Source organism: Calliphora vicina, chromosome 3 (genome assembly GCF_958450345.1).
Source record: "Calliphora vicina chromosome 3, idCalVici1.1, whole genome shotgun sequence".
Taxonomy (NCBI): Eukaryota; Metazoa; Arthropoda; class Insecta; order Diptera; family Calliphoridae; genus Calliphora; species Calliphora vicina.
Genome location: NC_088782.1, coordinates 44,070,912 through 44,088,032, shown reverse-complemented (window position 1 = coordinate 44,088,032; position 17,121 = coordinate 44,070,912). Strand labels below are relative to the sequence as shown.

Sequence of the window (17,121 nt, the reverse complement as noted above, 5' to 3'; positions counted from 1 at the left end):
ACAAAAAAATTAATATAATTGACATTACACATAATAACTGACATGTTTTTCAAAGGTAACTTGATCAAAAAAAAATTCAAATAATACTTGGGTTAAAAAATGTAATGAAAAACGTGTGTTAAGAATTTTTCGATCTCACTCCTTATGTTCTTAAAGAAAGTTTACTTCTAATAAAAAAAGAGTTAAGTCATCTTTTCGCCTAAAATATAGCAAAAATCAACTATTTTTTAAATATTTAAATTGAAAATCGTTTATTTTTGGATCCATAATTGATATTGCTCTGAAATGAAATGTATGTTATTTTTAATTTAGTTGTCTAACCAACAAAAATAATTCGTGTCCATTCGATCCAAATACCGCCGCCCCTGGATCATTTGAAGTGCCCATTTTAATATCTTAAACTTAAAAAAATTTTGATTTTGCCCCACTATGCAGTGTCCAGTCCGATTCAATTTATATGAAGGGAGCCTGTCGTACTTAATTTGCCAATATATACCTAGATGTTTAAATATAAATTATAAACATTTTCCGACATCGACAATCCACTTTAATTTGATATCAAAAAAAAATCACCAAATTGTATCCATATTTCAAATCGCAAATTTTATATTTTAAAAATTTTGTTTTGTCATCATGAAATGTCAGCCATATGGGAAATTCCATATCATCGTACGTGAGACATTTATACGTCAATATAGTGGAATAGATTTTGCACAAATAAGAGTATCTGAAAAATAATTTGGTTCCATTCAGAGGGTGTTATATTTTTTAAAATATTAAAAAGTTCTTTCGAAACATTGTTGTCTAAAATATTGAGCGAAATAAGGGTATATCGTACGTGACATAAAACGGAACTCATTTTGAGGTACATGTAGAAATATGCGAAAATTTTCAAATCGTGAGAGGCGTTATGTTTTCTTTTAATTTCTTACACTAAACGAAATAGTTTTCCTTTACAATCCGTCATATTTAAATAAAAAAAAACAATCTTTGGATGATTTTATAATAAATAAAATTTAATATCGTACGTGATATACCGTACGTGACAGATTTTTCTCTTATAATAAAACAATATATATTCTGTAAATATATGTATACAAAAAAAGTGAATAGAAAATATACATACGGTTTCAATAAACAATTTGACAATAGCAAAAAACAATCAGAGACAAATTCATTTCATACTATATGCTAATTCGGAATTTAGTTTTAACCTCAATTTTAGCCTAAAATATGCCAATTAAATTAAAGAATTAAATATAGTCAGTTTAAAATATTATTTTTGCCAATAAAATGTTGTAATAAGCTCTAAATACTTACACATAGTAACATTTTAATGTTTTCTCCTATTCAAATCGGTCGTGGTAGTCATTCTCGTGGAATTGCCCATATATCAGAAACTCTACTGTCAATGACCTAACTCAGTTATCAAAAGCCTAAGTGGTGAGAATATCTTAGTAAATGTGATTTTGAGTATTTTTTTCTTTGAGTTTTTTTCTAGTATCCGCTCTACGTGTATTTCTCTATGAGCAGAAATTATTCGACGCTGGAGTGGATACAAGTGAATACAAAAGCGAAATAATTAAAATTACCTGCAGAGTGGAGAACTCCATCAGTCATCATTATAAAGTAACAGCAAAGCACTATTCAGCAAATTTTATTTTCATGTTTACAAATCACGGAATGGTGGCGAAACTGGTAAATAAATGAACATTTATTTTTACTTTTTATATTAAAAATTGTCGGCTTTGGGCGGCTGTAATTTCCTTTTTCACCCACAATCCCACACTATCTGAATCCGCGACTGGTATAAAGCCTAGAGGAAAAGGAACTGATACTGAACAGGACCATGATTGGTTTCTCGTATAAAATACTAGAACTAGAAGAGGCCTTTTAATATTAATATTTTATACGAAAGCATTCTGTCATATTAACACGACGTTGAATGTTTCAACTTCACTGCACTGACTCAAATACCTTCTTTTGTGTTTTCAACAAGCCATACATCGCATGAAATCATTAAATTACCTAATGAGGCAATTTCTGGCCGTGTACTCTCTCGTTTCGGTGAACACAATTGGTCCCATAGATTGTGTGATTTAACACCATTCGATTTCTTTTTATGGGGTTACTTGAAATAGAAGATCATTGTCAAAAAGCCCATTACCACTCTTTTATTGAAGGGAGGACATTCAAAGCTGCATCAATGAAATACAGCCATATTTCTGCAAAATGATCAATGATAATTTCGACACAAGAGTGCGTATGAGCCAGCAAATCCATAGGTACCCGATGTCCTATGCGCTAAATAACCCTCTCCTGTTTACTTTTTCAATAAAAATTGCAATGTCATACCCACTCTTTTTTGATAGTGATTATAAAAAGAAAGATATCGATAAAATATTTCGAAATCATTAAAGATACTTGAGAATATATTGGTTAATGATTAAGAAGGCTCTCAAATATCGAAGCAAAAAATTACACTTTTGTGCAGGTGATAGCATTATTTCACATAATTTTAGATGTCTGTCCTATTGATTAGAAGTCTTGTAAGCAGACCTGAATAAATTTGTTAATATATGAAGTTTAACATTAGCTTATCTCATATTTGCCATATTTTTTTTACTTTTTTCTGCTTTGATCCTGCAATAACCCACTATTCACTATCTTCACAAACTTATAAATTAATCAAACAACAATTTATTACAATTAAATAATTATACTATTTTATTTATTAAATAAACAATAAATTATTTAAATATTCTACAACAATTCAACGAGTTCAACACTTATTGTTGGGGTTTGGGCAAATGAGCACCTTCGGGTTGGAAACCGTTTTCATCAGCAACATAGGTGACGGTGAATTTTTCGCCAGTCTTCTCATCAACCCAGGAGTAAGAACCGTGAACAACGATGGCTTCGTGTTCAGTGCCAACATCCTTCAAATGACCTTCTTCGGACTTGTGGGTACCATCGGAGGTTTCGGAAACAAAGTTGTAGCTTTCAGGTTGAACATCAGATTCTTGTCTAACGATTTCGGCACCGTGTTCAGCGGGAGCAGCCAAAGCGACGGCGAAGAGAGCAGCGAAAACAATGAAGAATTTCATATTGTTGTATTATTCTGTTAGTCAAAAGAAACTGAATGATGATTTTCTTTTAGAATCAGGGAGTTTTTATATAAAAATCAGTTTGCTTAATGCGTTCTGATATTCAATAGCTAGAATGTTGAAGTTAGTTTTGTTGTACATAGAAATTTGCTTTAATTATGCAAATAATATTGAAAATAAAACTTCATTAATAAATTATATTGTATTGAGGTGAGAATAATAGAATCGACCGATAACATGATTTTATTTTTTTTAACTTCTTTCTTCAGATTCTCTTACTTTCTTCCATGCTAAATTATTTTAATATAAACATTTTATTGAACTAAATTATTAAATGATTTAATATAATAAATAAACTAAAAATATCAAATGATTTTGTAAATCTAAATCCACGTAGTGTTTATGATCTATATTAATTTGTCAATGGCTAAATATTTTATTACATAAAAAATCAATTATAAATTGGAAATTTCGAATTTTTCAAAAAAAAAACCTGCTATTACTTACTCTTTGGTTTCTAGAAAAAAAGTTTCTTAAAAAACTTCTCATGTTTTCATATTTTTCTGAAAGTCATCTTAGCAGGGATATCTTTAAATTGGAAAACGGCTAATGTATACTAATAAAATTTTCCCTAGGACCTTCCGAATTTAACCTTTTGTTTTTTGTTTTTTTAGGAATTGCTTTTCCTAAATCATATATTTATTTCCACTTTTATATTTGCTGTTAAAAAGTTTAGCAACATAATAAATTTCATTGCGTTATGTTAACCAACAACATCTTGTTTTATTTCTAGTAATTTGCATAATCTAAAGCAAAATTTCTATGTATAACAAAACAAGCTTTAATATTCTGGCTATTGAATAACAAAACGCATTCAGCAAACTGATTTTTATATAAAAACTCCAAGATTCTAAAAGAAAACTATCATTCAGTTTCTTTTGACTAACAGAATAATACATCATGAAATTCTTCATTGTTTTCGCTGCTCTCTTCGCCGTCGCTTTGGCTGCTCCCGCTGAACACGGTGCCGAAATCGTTAGACAAGAATCTGATGTTCAACCTGAAAGCTACAACTTTGTTTCCGAAACCTCCGATGGTACCCACAAGTCCGAAGAAGGTCATTTGAAGGATGTTGGCACCGAACACGAAGCCATCGTTGTTCACGGTTCTTACTCCTGGGTTGATGAGAAGACTGGCGAAAAATTCACCGTCACCTATGTTGCTGATGAAAACGGTTTCCAACCCGAAGGTGCTCATTTGCCCAAACCCCAACAATAAGTGTTTGATGAACAATGAACTGACAACTTGTTGAATTGTTGTAGAATATAAAATAATAAAAAGTAAGTCCCATCAATATGGGACAAAAACATATTTTTCTGATATTTACCGATCCTTAAATATTTTATTCACGATATTAATTATTATAAGACACTTATGAATGTTCAAGTCATTTTCTAAGGGGGACATTATGATGCCCGATCTTCGCCATACTTAACAGTATAATTTTGGAGTACTTAGAACTATTTATGCAAACATTTTACCAGGATTTTCGCATAATCAACATATTCCGGGAGGACATTTATATGGTGGCTAGGTGTAATCATGAACCGATATTGCCCATTTTCTAACAAACAACTTATCAACAGAGAGTATTTATGGAAAATTTCAGTCAGCTTATTTCGTTTGGGCCCTATCGTGTTTTCATAAGACAGACAGTGGGTTTTAATTGTTTGATCGAAGGTAGCATTATACTAACTGAAAAAAATTAAAAAAAAAATTGCGAACCTCCGCACTATAGGCGGTCTGGTGGGTACTGTGTCCGCTTAATTGAGCCAAATTTTACTTTACACGCTTTTGCATTAAGTTCTCTTTCCGGATCATATAAAAATTGTATATAGTCTACAAAAGAAAAAATTATAGTGGGAACTTTTTGGAAAAAAACGTACATGTTCCAATTTGGATGCGTGTAACTTTTTAAAGGGACGAGATAACTGTTAGCAAGTTTTCTTTTATTTTATTTAGAATTGTATCCCCAATATAGGTGATTAAAAAAAACAAATAAGAGTGCTATATTCGGCTGTGCCGAATCTTATATACCCTTCACCAAATTATACTTCAAAATTTTAAATATTTAGGTAAACAAAATTTATTTTTTTTTCCAGTTGTTTTTTTTAATTTTTAGGAAAAAATTTTTTTTTTTAAATTTAAAATTTTTTTTTTGTTTTTTAAATTTTTTTTTGAAAAAAAATTCGGGTTAAAAATTTTTTCTCCCGATTTTGACCCATTGTAAGTCCAACTTATTATGGTCTTATATACGTCGTTGCAAATGTCTTTGAAATATCTATCAATGTCTTAGTAATCCAGATATAGGTAAAAAATAGGTCAAAAATCGAGGTTGTCTTGGTTTTTCCTCATATCTCAGCCATTTGTGGACCAGACAGACGGAATCGACTCCGCTATCTATAAGGATCCAGAATATATATACTTTATAGGGTCGGAAATGAAAAATGTAGAAATTACAAACTTATATATACCCTTCTCACGAAGGTGAAGGGTATAAAAAAAAAATGTAGGCACTCCGTAAAACCAAAAAGAGATCGAGCAAAATTAAAAAAATAATTAAAACTAAAAGAGATAAACTACACATGTAAGCGTCTTTTTTGTAGACCATCTCAAGGACTATTTATATTTTATATTTCAGCTCAGTCGGATCGTAAACGGATTTTTGATGATTTTTTTAAAAAAATTGTGATCCGATGTGACCAAATTAGAGTGTTCCCCATTACGTTTCTAAACCACAGTGTGTTTGTTGATGATGAACCGCCCACCGACACTCTTAAAGTTGGGGCAGTATTGAGCGGATCGACGTAATAGTTACCAAACATTTTAAAAATCATTATAGACACCAATAAAAATTATTAAACTATACTCTATTTCAAGTGATCTTTTTCCCTTAGTACCACTATAAGATTCCGATAGAAGTGGGCGTGGTACTGCTGCATCCACTTGAAATTTTTACTTAGGTCTTTGGTAGGTCTTATAGTGAGTTGTTCAAAATTTCAAGTGTCTAGCTATTTCCTGTGATTTACTGCCTCAAAAACCTGTCACTGAGCCTATAGTGGCTCCGTAGGCCCGCCATACCTAAAAAACCAAAAAAAAATATCGACCAGAATTAAAAGAAATCAATAAGTAAACCTAAATATATCTTGAATTAAAAAAAGAGATAAGTTACATTTGTATGTATGTTTTTGTAGATCTCCTTAAGGACTATTTACATTTTAAATTTCAGCTCATTCGGATCTTACTTGGATTTTTGGAGATATTTTTAAAAAATGTGAGACCGATTGGAGTGTAATTTTGCTAATTAAGCGTAAAGTGCTTTATTTACAACTTTTGTATCTTTGGTGACCCCCACTGAAATTTTACTGCAAGAAATTTCGTAGAACATTTTAATCCTTAAATGACCTTTTTGAAAGGACTTTTTTCGATTTTCTCAAAAATGGGTCAAATTGACCGCCAAAAGAGAGGAGATAGGAGGTTAATATCTTCCACAAAAATGATCCGCATAAAATTCCACAATATAACTCTGACAATAAGAATTATCGTAGACATTAACTTACAACATTTTTTCAGTTAGTATAATGCTCCCTTCTATCAAAAAATTAAAACTTTGACCCATTGTAAAAAAAAAAAAAAATCAGACTAGCTGTTTATTCTACAAAAATTATCTACTCACTATGCCCTTTCAGAATTATAGGGTCGTTATTCTGTTCCAAAAATGCTGTTGGTCAGTGTAATTAACATAAGTCATGTTAATGATAACATTTGAATGTTAACTCCAGCGTTAAAATAATCAAATAAACAAACTGATGCAGTACTCCACCCTGCAGCAAATTATATTTCTTTCTCTTTTGTATTTATTTGAATTAAAATTTGACTATCTCTATTTATTCCACTTCAGAGTCGATCAAATTCTACTCCAGAGTGTAATTTGATCGACTCTGAAGTGGAATAAATAGAGATAGTCAAATTTTAATTCAAATAAATACAAAAGAGAAAGAAATATAATTTGCTGCAGGGTGGAGTACTGCATCAGTTTGTTCCCTTCATCAAACCTTGTACAATTTAAAATATTTCATTCACAGTGTAGAGATTATATTCTGAATTGATTCAACATTTGATTACACCTTGAGAGAAAATAATATAGAAACCTGTTGAAAGTTATTAGCAACGCCAATGTTGACATTATAATATTTTGAAAAGGTTTCATCAGGTTTATAAGGCGCAGGACATACGGGCCCAGGTAAACAAATGAATGTACTTTCAATGTCATCTATATCTACAACATATAAATGATATGTAGGACATTCAAACTATATGTACTTAATCAATTATAATCGTAGTGTATTCCAGCTATCTTCATATCTCCATTCTCCATTTCAGCAATCTGGAGAGATTATTATTTTATAAACTTGTTTTTGACTTAATTTATGGCATTTGAGGCATCATCATCACCAACTCAATCATGTTTCTGCAACTTCAGACAAACAATAGTAACAGTTAGATAAAAATTATAAGCACAAAACCGGCAAACCAAAAATACTTAAATTATTTAATTCTATTACTTGTTTTATGACTTAAAATTATTTCAAAAATTAAAAAAAAATAAAATATTGTCTAATATTTTGCATGCAAAATCATCCAGTTTTCTGTTTTGACAAATACCACAAAAATTTGCATAATTTTGTCATCATTTCGGCTTTATTTTAGTTGTGTTTTTCTAATTTTTTTTTTTTTGACACTTGGAATCATATAAAAACTGCAGCATTCTTGGAGAAGATCATCATTCAGTTTCTACCAGACAACCGAATAACACACAACAAAATGAAATTCTTCATTGTTTTCGCTGCTCTCTTCGCTGTCGCTTTGGCTGCTCCCGCTGAACACGGTGCCGAAATTGTTAGACAAGAATCTGATGTTCAACCTGAAAGCTACAGCTTCCATGCTGAAACCTCCGATGGCACCGTCAAGTCCGAAGAAGGTAAATTGAAGGATGTTGGTTCCGAACACGAAGCCATCGTTGTTCACGGTTCTTACTCCTGGGTTGATGAGAAGACTGGTGAGAAATTCACCGTCACCTATGTTGCTGATGAAAACGGTTTCCAACCCGAAGGTGCTCATTTGCCCCAACCCCAACATTAAGTTTTTGTTATTAAAATGAGCAAAACTTTTTGGATTGTTGTAAATAAAAGAGAAGAATAAATGCAAACGATTTCTATGTAAATTAAATTTATTGAAAGCGTTTTTATTGTGGGGAATGAAATATAGATAATTAATAAATGGGTTTCTAAGGAAAGGTTTTGTACCTGGTGGAAAGGGAAAATTTATTTTAAACAAATTTAAATTCAATTTCTGAACAATTTCTCAAATTCCTTGAATGTGTTGTGTTTTGGATTTGCTTTTGGCAAAATACTTCAAATTAATCAAATAATTCGTAATAAAATTTCTAAACAATTTATCAATTTCCTTTGCTTGAATGCACTATGGCCGAAATTCAAAATTTTGAGGCAAAAAGTCGATTTTTCAACATATTATTTTTAAAAAAAATTTATGGCGTTCAATTGTCAAAATATTGGAAAGAAAAAATAGATACAAATAATGAAAGTTAACACCCCATAATAAGACATATATAATCTGCGAAAAAACTGACACGACTTTCATAATCAGCAAAATAAGATATCCATATTCCGGAATAGCCTTAAAGAAATTCAGTCTCTTCCTCAATATCTCTCTAACTTCATATTCAAAATGTTTAGCATCTTTATTATCAGATTCAGAACGAAGTTATTCCCTAAAAGAAAAAAAACTGACACAGAACTTCCACGAGATTCTAGGGGATTGGCGCGGCTCAAGCTCAAACTTTCTATGCCAGTTAGCAATCACTTCAACATTGCATTTTCCGAAGAGTGGGAAATTGCCAGAGGGGAATTGCAACAGTTCACGGCACTACACCATTTCCATTTATATTTCAGAAATTTCCATTTGAATTTCCACTTTTTTATTAAATTTTTAACGTTTTTTATGTTTGTCATTCTAAATAATAAGGTGTAAAAAAACTTGTCAAAAGGTCAAAGGCAATCGCGACATATTTGAAAAATTTTACATGCTTTTTATGCCAAAATGTTCTCCGTAAAGATACCTTACAGAAAAATATAAAATTGTTATATCTTCTTAAAGAAATTTTTATTTTTATTTAAAAGAGTTATGTCACCTTTTCGCCCAAAAAACAGCAAAAATCGACTATTTTTTTTAATTTTTAAATTGAAAATCGTTTATTTTTGGATCCATAATAGATATTGATCTGAATTCTTTTCATATAATTGCTAATTTAGTTGTCTAACTAACAAAGACAATTTTAGGCCGTTCGGTCTAAAATTACGCCCTATATTTTTAAAAAAGCGGACCAAGGTATGGCAAAATTTTAAAATTTTAATTTTAAAATGCCTATAAATCGGAAATTATAAGAGATAAATAGCACAAGCAAGACCTAGCTGAGCGCATTCCAAAAATATAAAAATCTTTGAAATCGGATGGGAAACAAAAAAAATGGCACGTCTTAACCCGACCATAAATGACTTGCGCAACTAACTGCCTAATGTGAAATACTAACTATGAGTTCCCAAAATAACTTTTTTAATGAACATATTTTTTAATTTCCTCCCGGGAAGGAAAAAAGTCCTAAATCAAAGTCAACATATTCCAAGCCATCATCTAAATTCATTTGGATCTATGCGGCAGAGTCATTGCAAATTTTACCTCTCAGATCCGTGCCACCATGCAAACCCGTGGCGGACATTGGGTTTTCAAACCAAAAAAGGATTTGCTGACATTCAATATCGACCAAGGATTCATGGAAAACTCTTTATTAGAATCCAGAATATATAAAATTTATGGAAATGAAAATTTTACAAATTACAACTGAAAACCTGGTAGCCTGTCATCTGACAATTCCAAACATTTGTTATGAGCTTTAGATTCCTTTGGTTAAGGCTGCGATTTTTTAAAATAATAGAAACGAAATAAATCATCTTTGATTTGTTAGCAAATATTGAAGAAACTTACTATTTCTTTATAAAATTTTTAGTGGGATAGCTTTCCCATCTCAAAAACAAAAAATCCCATAATATTTAAATCAATCAAACAATAACCAGAATTCAATTTAATTATTCTATTTCATTTATTTAACAAACAAGCTACTAAATTATTTTACAATAATTTAACAATTGTTTCCATTGTCAATCCAGTCAAATACTTATTGTTGGGGTTTGGGCAAATGAGCACCTTCGGGTTGGAAACCGTTTTCATCAGCAACATAGGTGACGGTGAATTTTTCGCCAGTCTTCTCATCAACCCAGGAGTAAGAACCGTGAACAACGATGGCTTCGTGTTCGGTGCCAACATCCTTCAAATGACCTTCTTCGGACTTGTGGGTACCATCGGAGGTTTCGGAAACAAAGTTGTAGCTTTCAGGTTGAACATCAGATTCTTGTCTAACGATTTCGGCACCGTGTTCAGCGGGAGCAGCCAAAGCGACGGCGAAGAGAGCAGCGAAAACAATGAAGAATTTCATATTGTTGTATTATTCTGTTAGTCAAAAGAAACTGAATGATGATATTCTTTTAGAATCAGGGAGTTTTTATATTAAATCAGTTTGCATTAAGTTTTGTTATTTAATACCTAGAATGTTGAAGTTTGTTTTGTTGTACATAGAAATTTGCTTTAATTATGCAAATCATATTGAAAATAAAACTGGATATTGTTTTGAATAGTTTATTTAAAATATAAATTATGTTGTATTGCAGAGAGAATAATAGAATCGATAATTTTTTCTTATTTCTTCAGAGCTTTCTTCTGTTCTAAATAATTTGAATATAAACATTTAATTGGATATAATAATTTAACTCAAAATATGGAATAAAAAAAATTTAATCCAAATCCACAGAGAAATACAGATAGATCGGAAACAAGAAAAAAAACTCAAACAAAATATTACTCAAAATAATCACACATTGGAGTGTTGTTTTTGTTTTTACATATCTTATTTTTACTAATACATTCTCACCTCTTGTGTTTTTGATCAGGAGAGTTTACGATCTATGTGAATTTATTTATGGCTAAATCTTTTATTACCTAAAAAAAAACTACCAATGTTTTCATATTTTTCTGAAAGTCATCTTAGCAGGGATATCTTTAAATTGGAAAACGTCTAATGTATACTAATAAGAGTTTCTCTAGGACTTTCAGAATTTAAACATTTGTTTTTTTTTTAGGAATTGCTTTTTCTAAATCATATATTTTTTTCCACTTTTAAAAGTTTAGCAACATAATAAATTTCATTGCGTTATGTTAACCAACAACATCTCGTTTTATTTCTAGTAATTTGCATAATTTAAAGCAAAATTTTTATGTATAACAAAACAAGCTTTAATATTCTGGCTATTGAATAACAAAACGCATTCAGCAAACTGATTTTTATATAAAAACTCCAAGATTCTAAAAGAAAACTATCATTCAGTTTCTTTTGACTAACAGAATAATACAACAATATGAAATTCTTCATTGTTTTCGCTGCTCTCTTCGCCGTCGCTTTGGCTGCTCCCGCTGAACACGGTGCCGAAATCGTTAGACAAGAATCTGATGTTCAACCTGAAAGCTACAACTTTGTTTCCGAAACCTCCGATGGTACCCACAAGTCCGAAGAAGGTCATTTGAAGGATGTTGGTACCGAACACGAAGCCATCGTTGTTCACGGTTCTTACTCATGGGTTGATGAGAAGACTGGCGAAAAATTCACCGTCACCTATGTTGCTGATGAAAACGGTTTCCAACCCGAAGGTGCTCATTTGCCCAAACCCCAACAATAAGTGTTTGAAGAACAATGAACTGACAACTTGTTGAATTGTTGTAGAATATTTAAATAATTTATTGTTTATTTAATAAATAAAATAGTATAATTATTTAATTGTATTAAATTGTTGCTTGATTAATTTATAAGTTGTTGAAGATAGTGAATAGTGGGTTATTGCTGGGGCTATATAGGGCAGGATCAAAGGTGAAAAATTAGTACTAATAACAGTTTACCTAGGACCTTCCGAATTTTACATTTTGTTTGTTTATAGGAATTGCTGTTCCTAAATCATAAAAAGTTTAGCATCTTAATAAACTATTCACAAAATTTCAAGAATTTTTTAAAAATCGGAGACAATTTTACTCCGATTTCAACTAAAATTAATTGTTTTGTTTAGCAAATATTTTGTACGAATCCTAAAATGGTTTACTTTAAAATAGTTTTTACTTCTCAAATAGTTTTATCATACTTAATAGAGTAATAATAATACATTCCAACCAATTTAAATTACGATGCTGGTATGTAAAAAAGAACATTACATATAAAACAAGTAAGAGAGCTATATTCGGCTATGCCGAATCTTATATACCCTTTACCAAATTATACTTTAAAAAAAATGTTAGGAATTTTTTTTCAAAATAGTTTTTCCAATTTTTTTTTAGAAATTGTTTTTTAATTATTTTTTAAATTTTCCAAATTTTTTTTTTAATTTTTAAAAAATTTTTTTAGAGAAAGAATTCTTTATAAAAAAATTTTTTGGCTGAAAACAAAATTCGGGTTAAAAAATATTTTTCCCGATTTTAACCTGTTGTAGGTCCAACTTACTATAGCCTTATGTACATTGTTGCAATGGAATTTGAAATATCTATCATTAGATATCCATATTGTCTATATTAAAGACTTAGTAATCCAGATATAGATAAAAAATAGGCCAAAAATAGAGGTTGTCCCGGTTTTTTCCTTATATCTCAGCCATTTGTGGACCGATTTTGTCGATTTTAAATGTGAGATGCAAGAACTTTATTAACTTTGGGAACTGAAATTTTTCGCAAACATTTTCGTAGAATATTTTAATGTTTAAATGTCCTTTTTGAAAGGACTTTTTTGATTTTCTCGAAAAAAGGGTCAAATATACCCACTGTAAAAAAATCTTAGACCAGCTGGACTATAAGTTTTTTTCTACAAAAATTATCTACTCAATATGCCCTTTCAGAATTATAGGGTCGCTAAAATGCTGTTGGACAGTATTATTATAAGACAATTATAAATGTTCAAGTCATTTTCTGAGGGGGGTGTAGTCTGGGGAATAGGAACAAATGTTGCCCGATTTTTTCCATACTTAACAGTGTAATTTCAAAGTATTTAGAAATAATTTGTGCAATATTTTATCAGAATTGCCGAATAATCAACATATTTATACCTGCTCAAGCAGTATTCCGGGGCAATATCTAACTAACCATATCAACAGAGAGTATTTGCTAGCTGCATTCCTTTGGGTCCCATTATGTTTTCAAACAACAGACAGGGGAACAGAAGGATGGTGGGAAGACATTGTTCAAATATTTTGGAATCAATAAAGATATATTGGTTAATGATTAATAAGTCTCTCAAATGTCGAAGAAAAAATGTATTTAAAACATTGTTTTATATAGACTTAGAAGACTGGCCTATTGATTAGAAATTTTGAATAAATAAGTTAATATATGAAGTTTAACTTTAGCTTATCTCATATTTTCCATATTTTTTCACTTTTTTTAGCTTTGATCCTCCAATATATAACCCCAGCAATAACCCACTATTCATCATCTTCAACAACTTCTAAATTAATCAAGCAACGAATTATTACAATTAAATAATTATACTATTTCATTTATTAAATAAACAATAAATTATTTAAATATTCTACAACAATTCAACAAGTTCAACACTTATTGTTGGGGTTTGGGCAAATGAGCACCTTCGGGTTGGAAACCGTTTTCATCAGCAACATAGGTGACGGTGAATTTTTCGCCAGTCTTCTCATCAACCCAGGAGTAAGAACCGTGAACAACGATGGCTTCGTGTTCAGTACCAACATCCTTCAAATGACCTTCTTCGGACTTGTGGGTACCATCGGAGGTTTCGGAAACAAAGTTGTAGCTTTCAGGTTGAACATCAGATTCTTGTCTAACGATTTCGGCACCGTGTTCAGCGGGAGCAGCCAAAGCGACGGCGAAGAGAGCAGCGAAAACAATGAAGAATTTCATATTGTTGTATTATTCTGTTAGTCAAAAGAAACTGAATGATAGTTTTCTTTTAGAATCTTGGAGTTTTTATATAAAAATCAGTTTGCTTAATGCGTTTTGTTATTCAATAGCCAGAATGTTAATGTTATACATAGAAATTTAATTTAATTATGCAAATCATATTGAAAATAAAACTTGATATTGTTTTGTATAGTTTAGTATACCCTACACCACCATAGTGGGGAGGGTATGTTGGGTTAGTGCTTATGTTTGTAACATGCTTAAAAAGTATCCCAACATTCACCTATAAAGTATACCAATCTGCTCAGGATCATTTTCTGAGTCGATTAAGCAATGTCCGTCCATCCGGACATCAAATTTCAACGATAATTAGACATGATTTGGCACAATCTATTTCTATTGACCCAAGAATAATGCCTATTGAATTTCTTAAGGATCATTCAATTATTTCTCCTATCCCCCATACAACTGTCCTATAAGCCGCACTAGCACCACCAAATTTTGTGATGATCAGTCCATAATTAGTCATAAGGCCCACTTCCAAAAATCACTTTAACTAGCAAACAACTCTTAAAAATGTTGGTATTCAAATAATGTTATGGTATCTTCATCAGCTTCTCAGTGTAGGGTATCATATAGAAGGGCTTGATGACCGACTATACTTTCTTACTTGTTAATTTAATAAATTATGTTGTATTGCAGTGAGAATAATTAGAATCGAATTGATAGCATGATTTTATTTTTTAGCTTTTTTCTTCAGATTTTCTTACTTTCTTCCATGCTAAATTATTTTAATATTAATTATGTCGTTTAAATTATTTAATTTAATAAATAAACTAATAACATCAAATAAATAAAGATTTAAAGCTAAATCATTTACAAATACATACAAAATCGATTTAAATTTGAACATTGATAAAATATTGAATTTTCGCATTTTTTGTTAGAAATCCCGCTTTTACTGAGAGAGACTTCAAACTACATATACAAAAAAAACATTGTTCCGAACAAAAAATGTTTCAGAAACTCATGGGTGAATTCAGCTTTAGCTTCATAGGAAAAATTTTTCTTATGGAACTTCTAAAGTTTTCATATTTTTCTGAAAGACATCTTAGCAGGGATATCTTTAAATTGGAAAAAGGCTAATGTATACTAATAAGAGTTTCACTAGGACCTTCCGAATTTAAGCTTTTGTTTGTATTTTTCTTAGAAATTGTCTTTTCTAAATCATATATTTATTTCCACTTTTATATTTCCTGTTAAAAAATGTACCAACTTAATAAATTTCATTGCGTTAGGTTAACAAACAATATCCAGTTTTATTTCCACTAACTTGTATAATTAATGCAAATTTCTTTGTACAATAAAGCAAACTTTAATATGCTGGCTATTGAATATCAAAACGCATTAAGCAAACTGATTTAATATAAAAACTCCCTGATTCTAAAAGATAATTATCATTCAGTTTCTTTTGACTAACAGAATAATACAACAATATGAAATTCTTCATTGTTTTTGCTGCTCTCTTCGCCGTCGCTTTGGCTGCTCCCGCTGAACACGGTGCCGAAATCGTTAGACAAGAATCTGATGTTCAACCTGAAAGCTACAACTTTGTTTCCGAAACCTCCGATGGTACCCACAAGTCCGAAGAAGGTCATTTGAAGGATGTTGGCACTGAACACGAAGCCATCGTTGTTCACGGTTCTTACTCCTGGGTTGATGAGAAGACTGGCGAAAAATTCACCGTCACCTATGTTGCTGATGAAAACGGTTTCCAACCCGAAGGTGCTCATTTGCCCAAACCCCAACAATAAGTGTTGAATTGTTGTAGAATATTTAAATAATTTATTGTTTGTTTAATAAATAAAATAGTATAATTATTTAATTGTAATAATTTGTTGTTTTGATTAATTTAGAAGTTGTTGAAGATGGTGAATAGTGGGTAATTTCTAGGGCTATCAAAGCTGAAAAAAGTAAAAAAAAAAATTATAAAAATAAAATATTAACATAGAGTAAATTCGGGTAATGTGGTATAGGCGGGTAATGTGGTAGCAGCTTTTCTCCAAAACTAAGAGCATAGGAGTAGCGGTACCAAGCTTAAGAGTTTTATGATCTCAGAAAATTCACATTGGGTGAATGTACTTCATTTTTGCAGGTCATGGAAATAGTCAGTTGTAAAAAATCAGCATTATCTTGTGGTAGACTTTTTTTTGTGATCTGTTAAAAATTAATTTTTTCTAAAGTCACTGCATTAATTTAATTTTAAAGTCAAATAGGAATATTTTGCTATTGAAGAACATATGTAACAATATAGTATAATTAGTGTATATGTTTAATTTTATAATTATTTCAATAAACCATGTGGTTGGCTAATGTGGTATAGCTAAAGAAATTCAAGCAAATAATATGCCAAAGATATGTGAAATATGAAAATGGGCAACTTTAACCGAACCCATTGAATATGATTTAAATAAAACGCAACTCATTTACAAATTAAAATAGTATGAACCTGTTATGTGGTTTAGCATACAATATTAACAGAACATGTTATACCACATTACCCGCCAATTTTTTCAATGGCTTGTTTATGGGCATTTTCTCTTTTCCCCAAATTTCTCTAAAACTTGAACTTAAAAGACTTTTTTACTTTCATGGATGTAAACCTAACACTTGTAGTAGAATACCAGCTAAGAACTGTTCCAATCGAATTAAGATTTTATAAATTATAGTCAAATAAAAAATAGGTATACCACATTACCCGAACTTACTCTACTTATTCTTGTTTTTTTATTGTTGACATTTGAGAGCCTTATTAATCACTAACCAAAATATTCTCAAGTATCTTTATTGATTCCGAAAC

General features: G+C 30.7%; 7 protein-coding genes across 7 annotated transcripts; 4 read left to right on the top strand and 3 right to left on the bottom strand.

Moving 5' to 3' along the window:
• Positions 1 to 2,699: 2,699 nt before the first annotated feature.
• Positions 2,700 to 3,137, bottom strand: LOC135954253 (larval cuticle protein 65Ab1-like). Its single transcript, XM_065504333.1, has one exon. It carries the CDS (start codon positions 3,105 to 3,107, stop codon positions 2,790 to 2,792), a length of 318 nt encoding a protein of 105 aa, XP_065360405.1. The 5' UTR covers positions 3,108 to 3,137; the 3' UTR covers positions 2,700 to 2,789.
• A 922-nt stretch (positions 3,138 to 4,059) lies between these two features.
• Positions 4,060 to 4,503, top strand: LOC135954152 (larval cuticle protein 65Ab1-like). Its single transcript, XM_065504225.1, has one exon. The coding sequence runs from the start codon at positions 4,068 to 4,070 to the stop codon at positions 4,383 to 4,385; it is 318 nt and encodes a 105-aa protein (XP_065360297.1). The 5' UTR covers positions 4,060 to 4,067; the 3' UTR covers positions 4,386 to 4,503.
• Positions 4,504 to 7,950: 3,447 nt separating this feature from the next.
• On the top strand, positions 7,951 to 8,317 carry LOC135953850 (larval cuticle protein 65Ab1-like). Its single transcript, XM_065503864.1, has one exon. The coding sequence runs from the start codon at positions 7,992 to 7,994 to the stop codon at positions 8,307 to 8,309; it is 318 nt and encodes a 105-aa protein (XP_065359936.1). The 5' UTR covers positions 7,951 to 7,991; the 3' UTR covers positions 8,310 to 8,317.
• Positions 8,318 to 10,320: 2,003 nt separating this feature from the next.
• Positions 10,321 to 10,767, bottom strand: LOC135953928 (larval cuticle protein 65Ab1-like). The gene has a single exon (XM_065503962.1). The coding sequence runs from the start codon at positions 10,735 to 10,737 to the stop codon at positions 10,420 to 10,422; it is 318 nt and encodes a 105-aa protein (XP_065360034.1). The 5' UTR covers positions 10,738 to 10,767; the 3' UTR covers positions 10,321 to 10,419.
• Positions 10,768 to 11,691: 924 nt separating this feature from the next.
• On the top strand, positions 11,692 to 12,088 carry LOC135953904 (larval cuticle protein 65Ab1-like). The gene has a single exon (XM_065503933.1). The coding sequence runs from the start codon at positions 11,714 to 11,716 to the stop codon at positions 12,029 to 12,031; it is 318 nt and encodes a 105-aa protein (XP_065360005.1). The 5' UTR covers positions 11,692 to 11,713; the 3' UTR covers positions 12,032 to 12,088.
• Positions 12,089 to 13,901: 1,813 nt separating this feature from the next.
• Positions 13,902 to 14,287, bottom strand: LOC135953966 (larval cuticle protein 65Ab1-like). Its single transcript, XM_065504009.1, has one exon. The coding sequence runs from the start codon at positions 14,259 to 14,261 to the stop codon at positions 13,944 to 13,946; it is 318 nt and encodes a 105-aa protein (XP_065360081.1). The 5' UTR covers positions 14,262 to 14,287; the 3' UTR covers positions 13,902 to 13,943.
• A 1,449-nt stretch (positions 14,288 to 15,736) lies between these two features.
• LOC135954166 (larval cuticle protein 65Ab1-like) lies at positions 15,737 to 16,080 on the top strand. Its single transcript, XM_065504240.1, has one exon. The coding sequence runs from the start codon at positions 15,758 to 15,760 to the stop codon at positions 16,073 to 16,075; it is 318 nt and encodes a 105-aa protein (XP_065360312.1). The 5' UTR covers positions 15,737 to 15,757; the 3' UTR covers positions 16,076 to 16,080.
• The last annotated feature ends 1,041 nt before the right edge of the window (positions 16,081 to 17,121 follow it).

Excerpts from the sequence above, each read along its gene's own strand:
- LOC135953928 (XM_065503962.1), bottom strand. The coding sequence starts at position 10,737 with ATGAAATTCTTCATTGTTTTCGCTGCTCTCTTCGCCGTCGCTTTGGCT.
- LOC135953850 (XM_065503864.1), top strand. The coding sequence starts at position 7,992 with ATGAAATTCTTCATTGTTTTCGCTGCTCTCTTCGCTGTCGCTTTGGCT.
- LOC135954166 (XM_065504240.1), top strand. The coding sequence starts at position 15,758 with ATGAAATTCTTCATTGTTTTTGCTGCTCTCTTCGCCGTCGCTTTGGCT.
- LOC135954253 (XM_065504333.1), bottom strand. The coding sequence starts at position 3,107 with ATGAAATTCTTCATTGTTTTCGCTGCTCTCTTCGCCGTCGCTTTGGCT.
- LOC135954152 (XM_065504225.1), top strand. The coding sequence starts at position 4,068 with ATGAAATTCTTCATTGTTTTCGCTGCTCTCTTCGCCGTCGCTTTGGCT.
- LOC135953966 (XM_065504009.1), bottom strand. The coding sequence starts at position 14,261 with ATGAAATTCTTCATTGTTTTCGCTGCTCTCTTCGCCGTCGCTTTGGCT.
- LOC135953904 (XM_065503933.1), top strand. The coding sequence starts at position 11,714 with ATGAAATTCTTCATTGTTTTCGCTGCTCTCTTCGCCGTCGCTTTGGCT.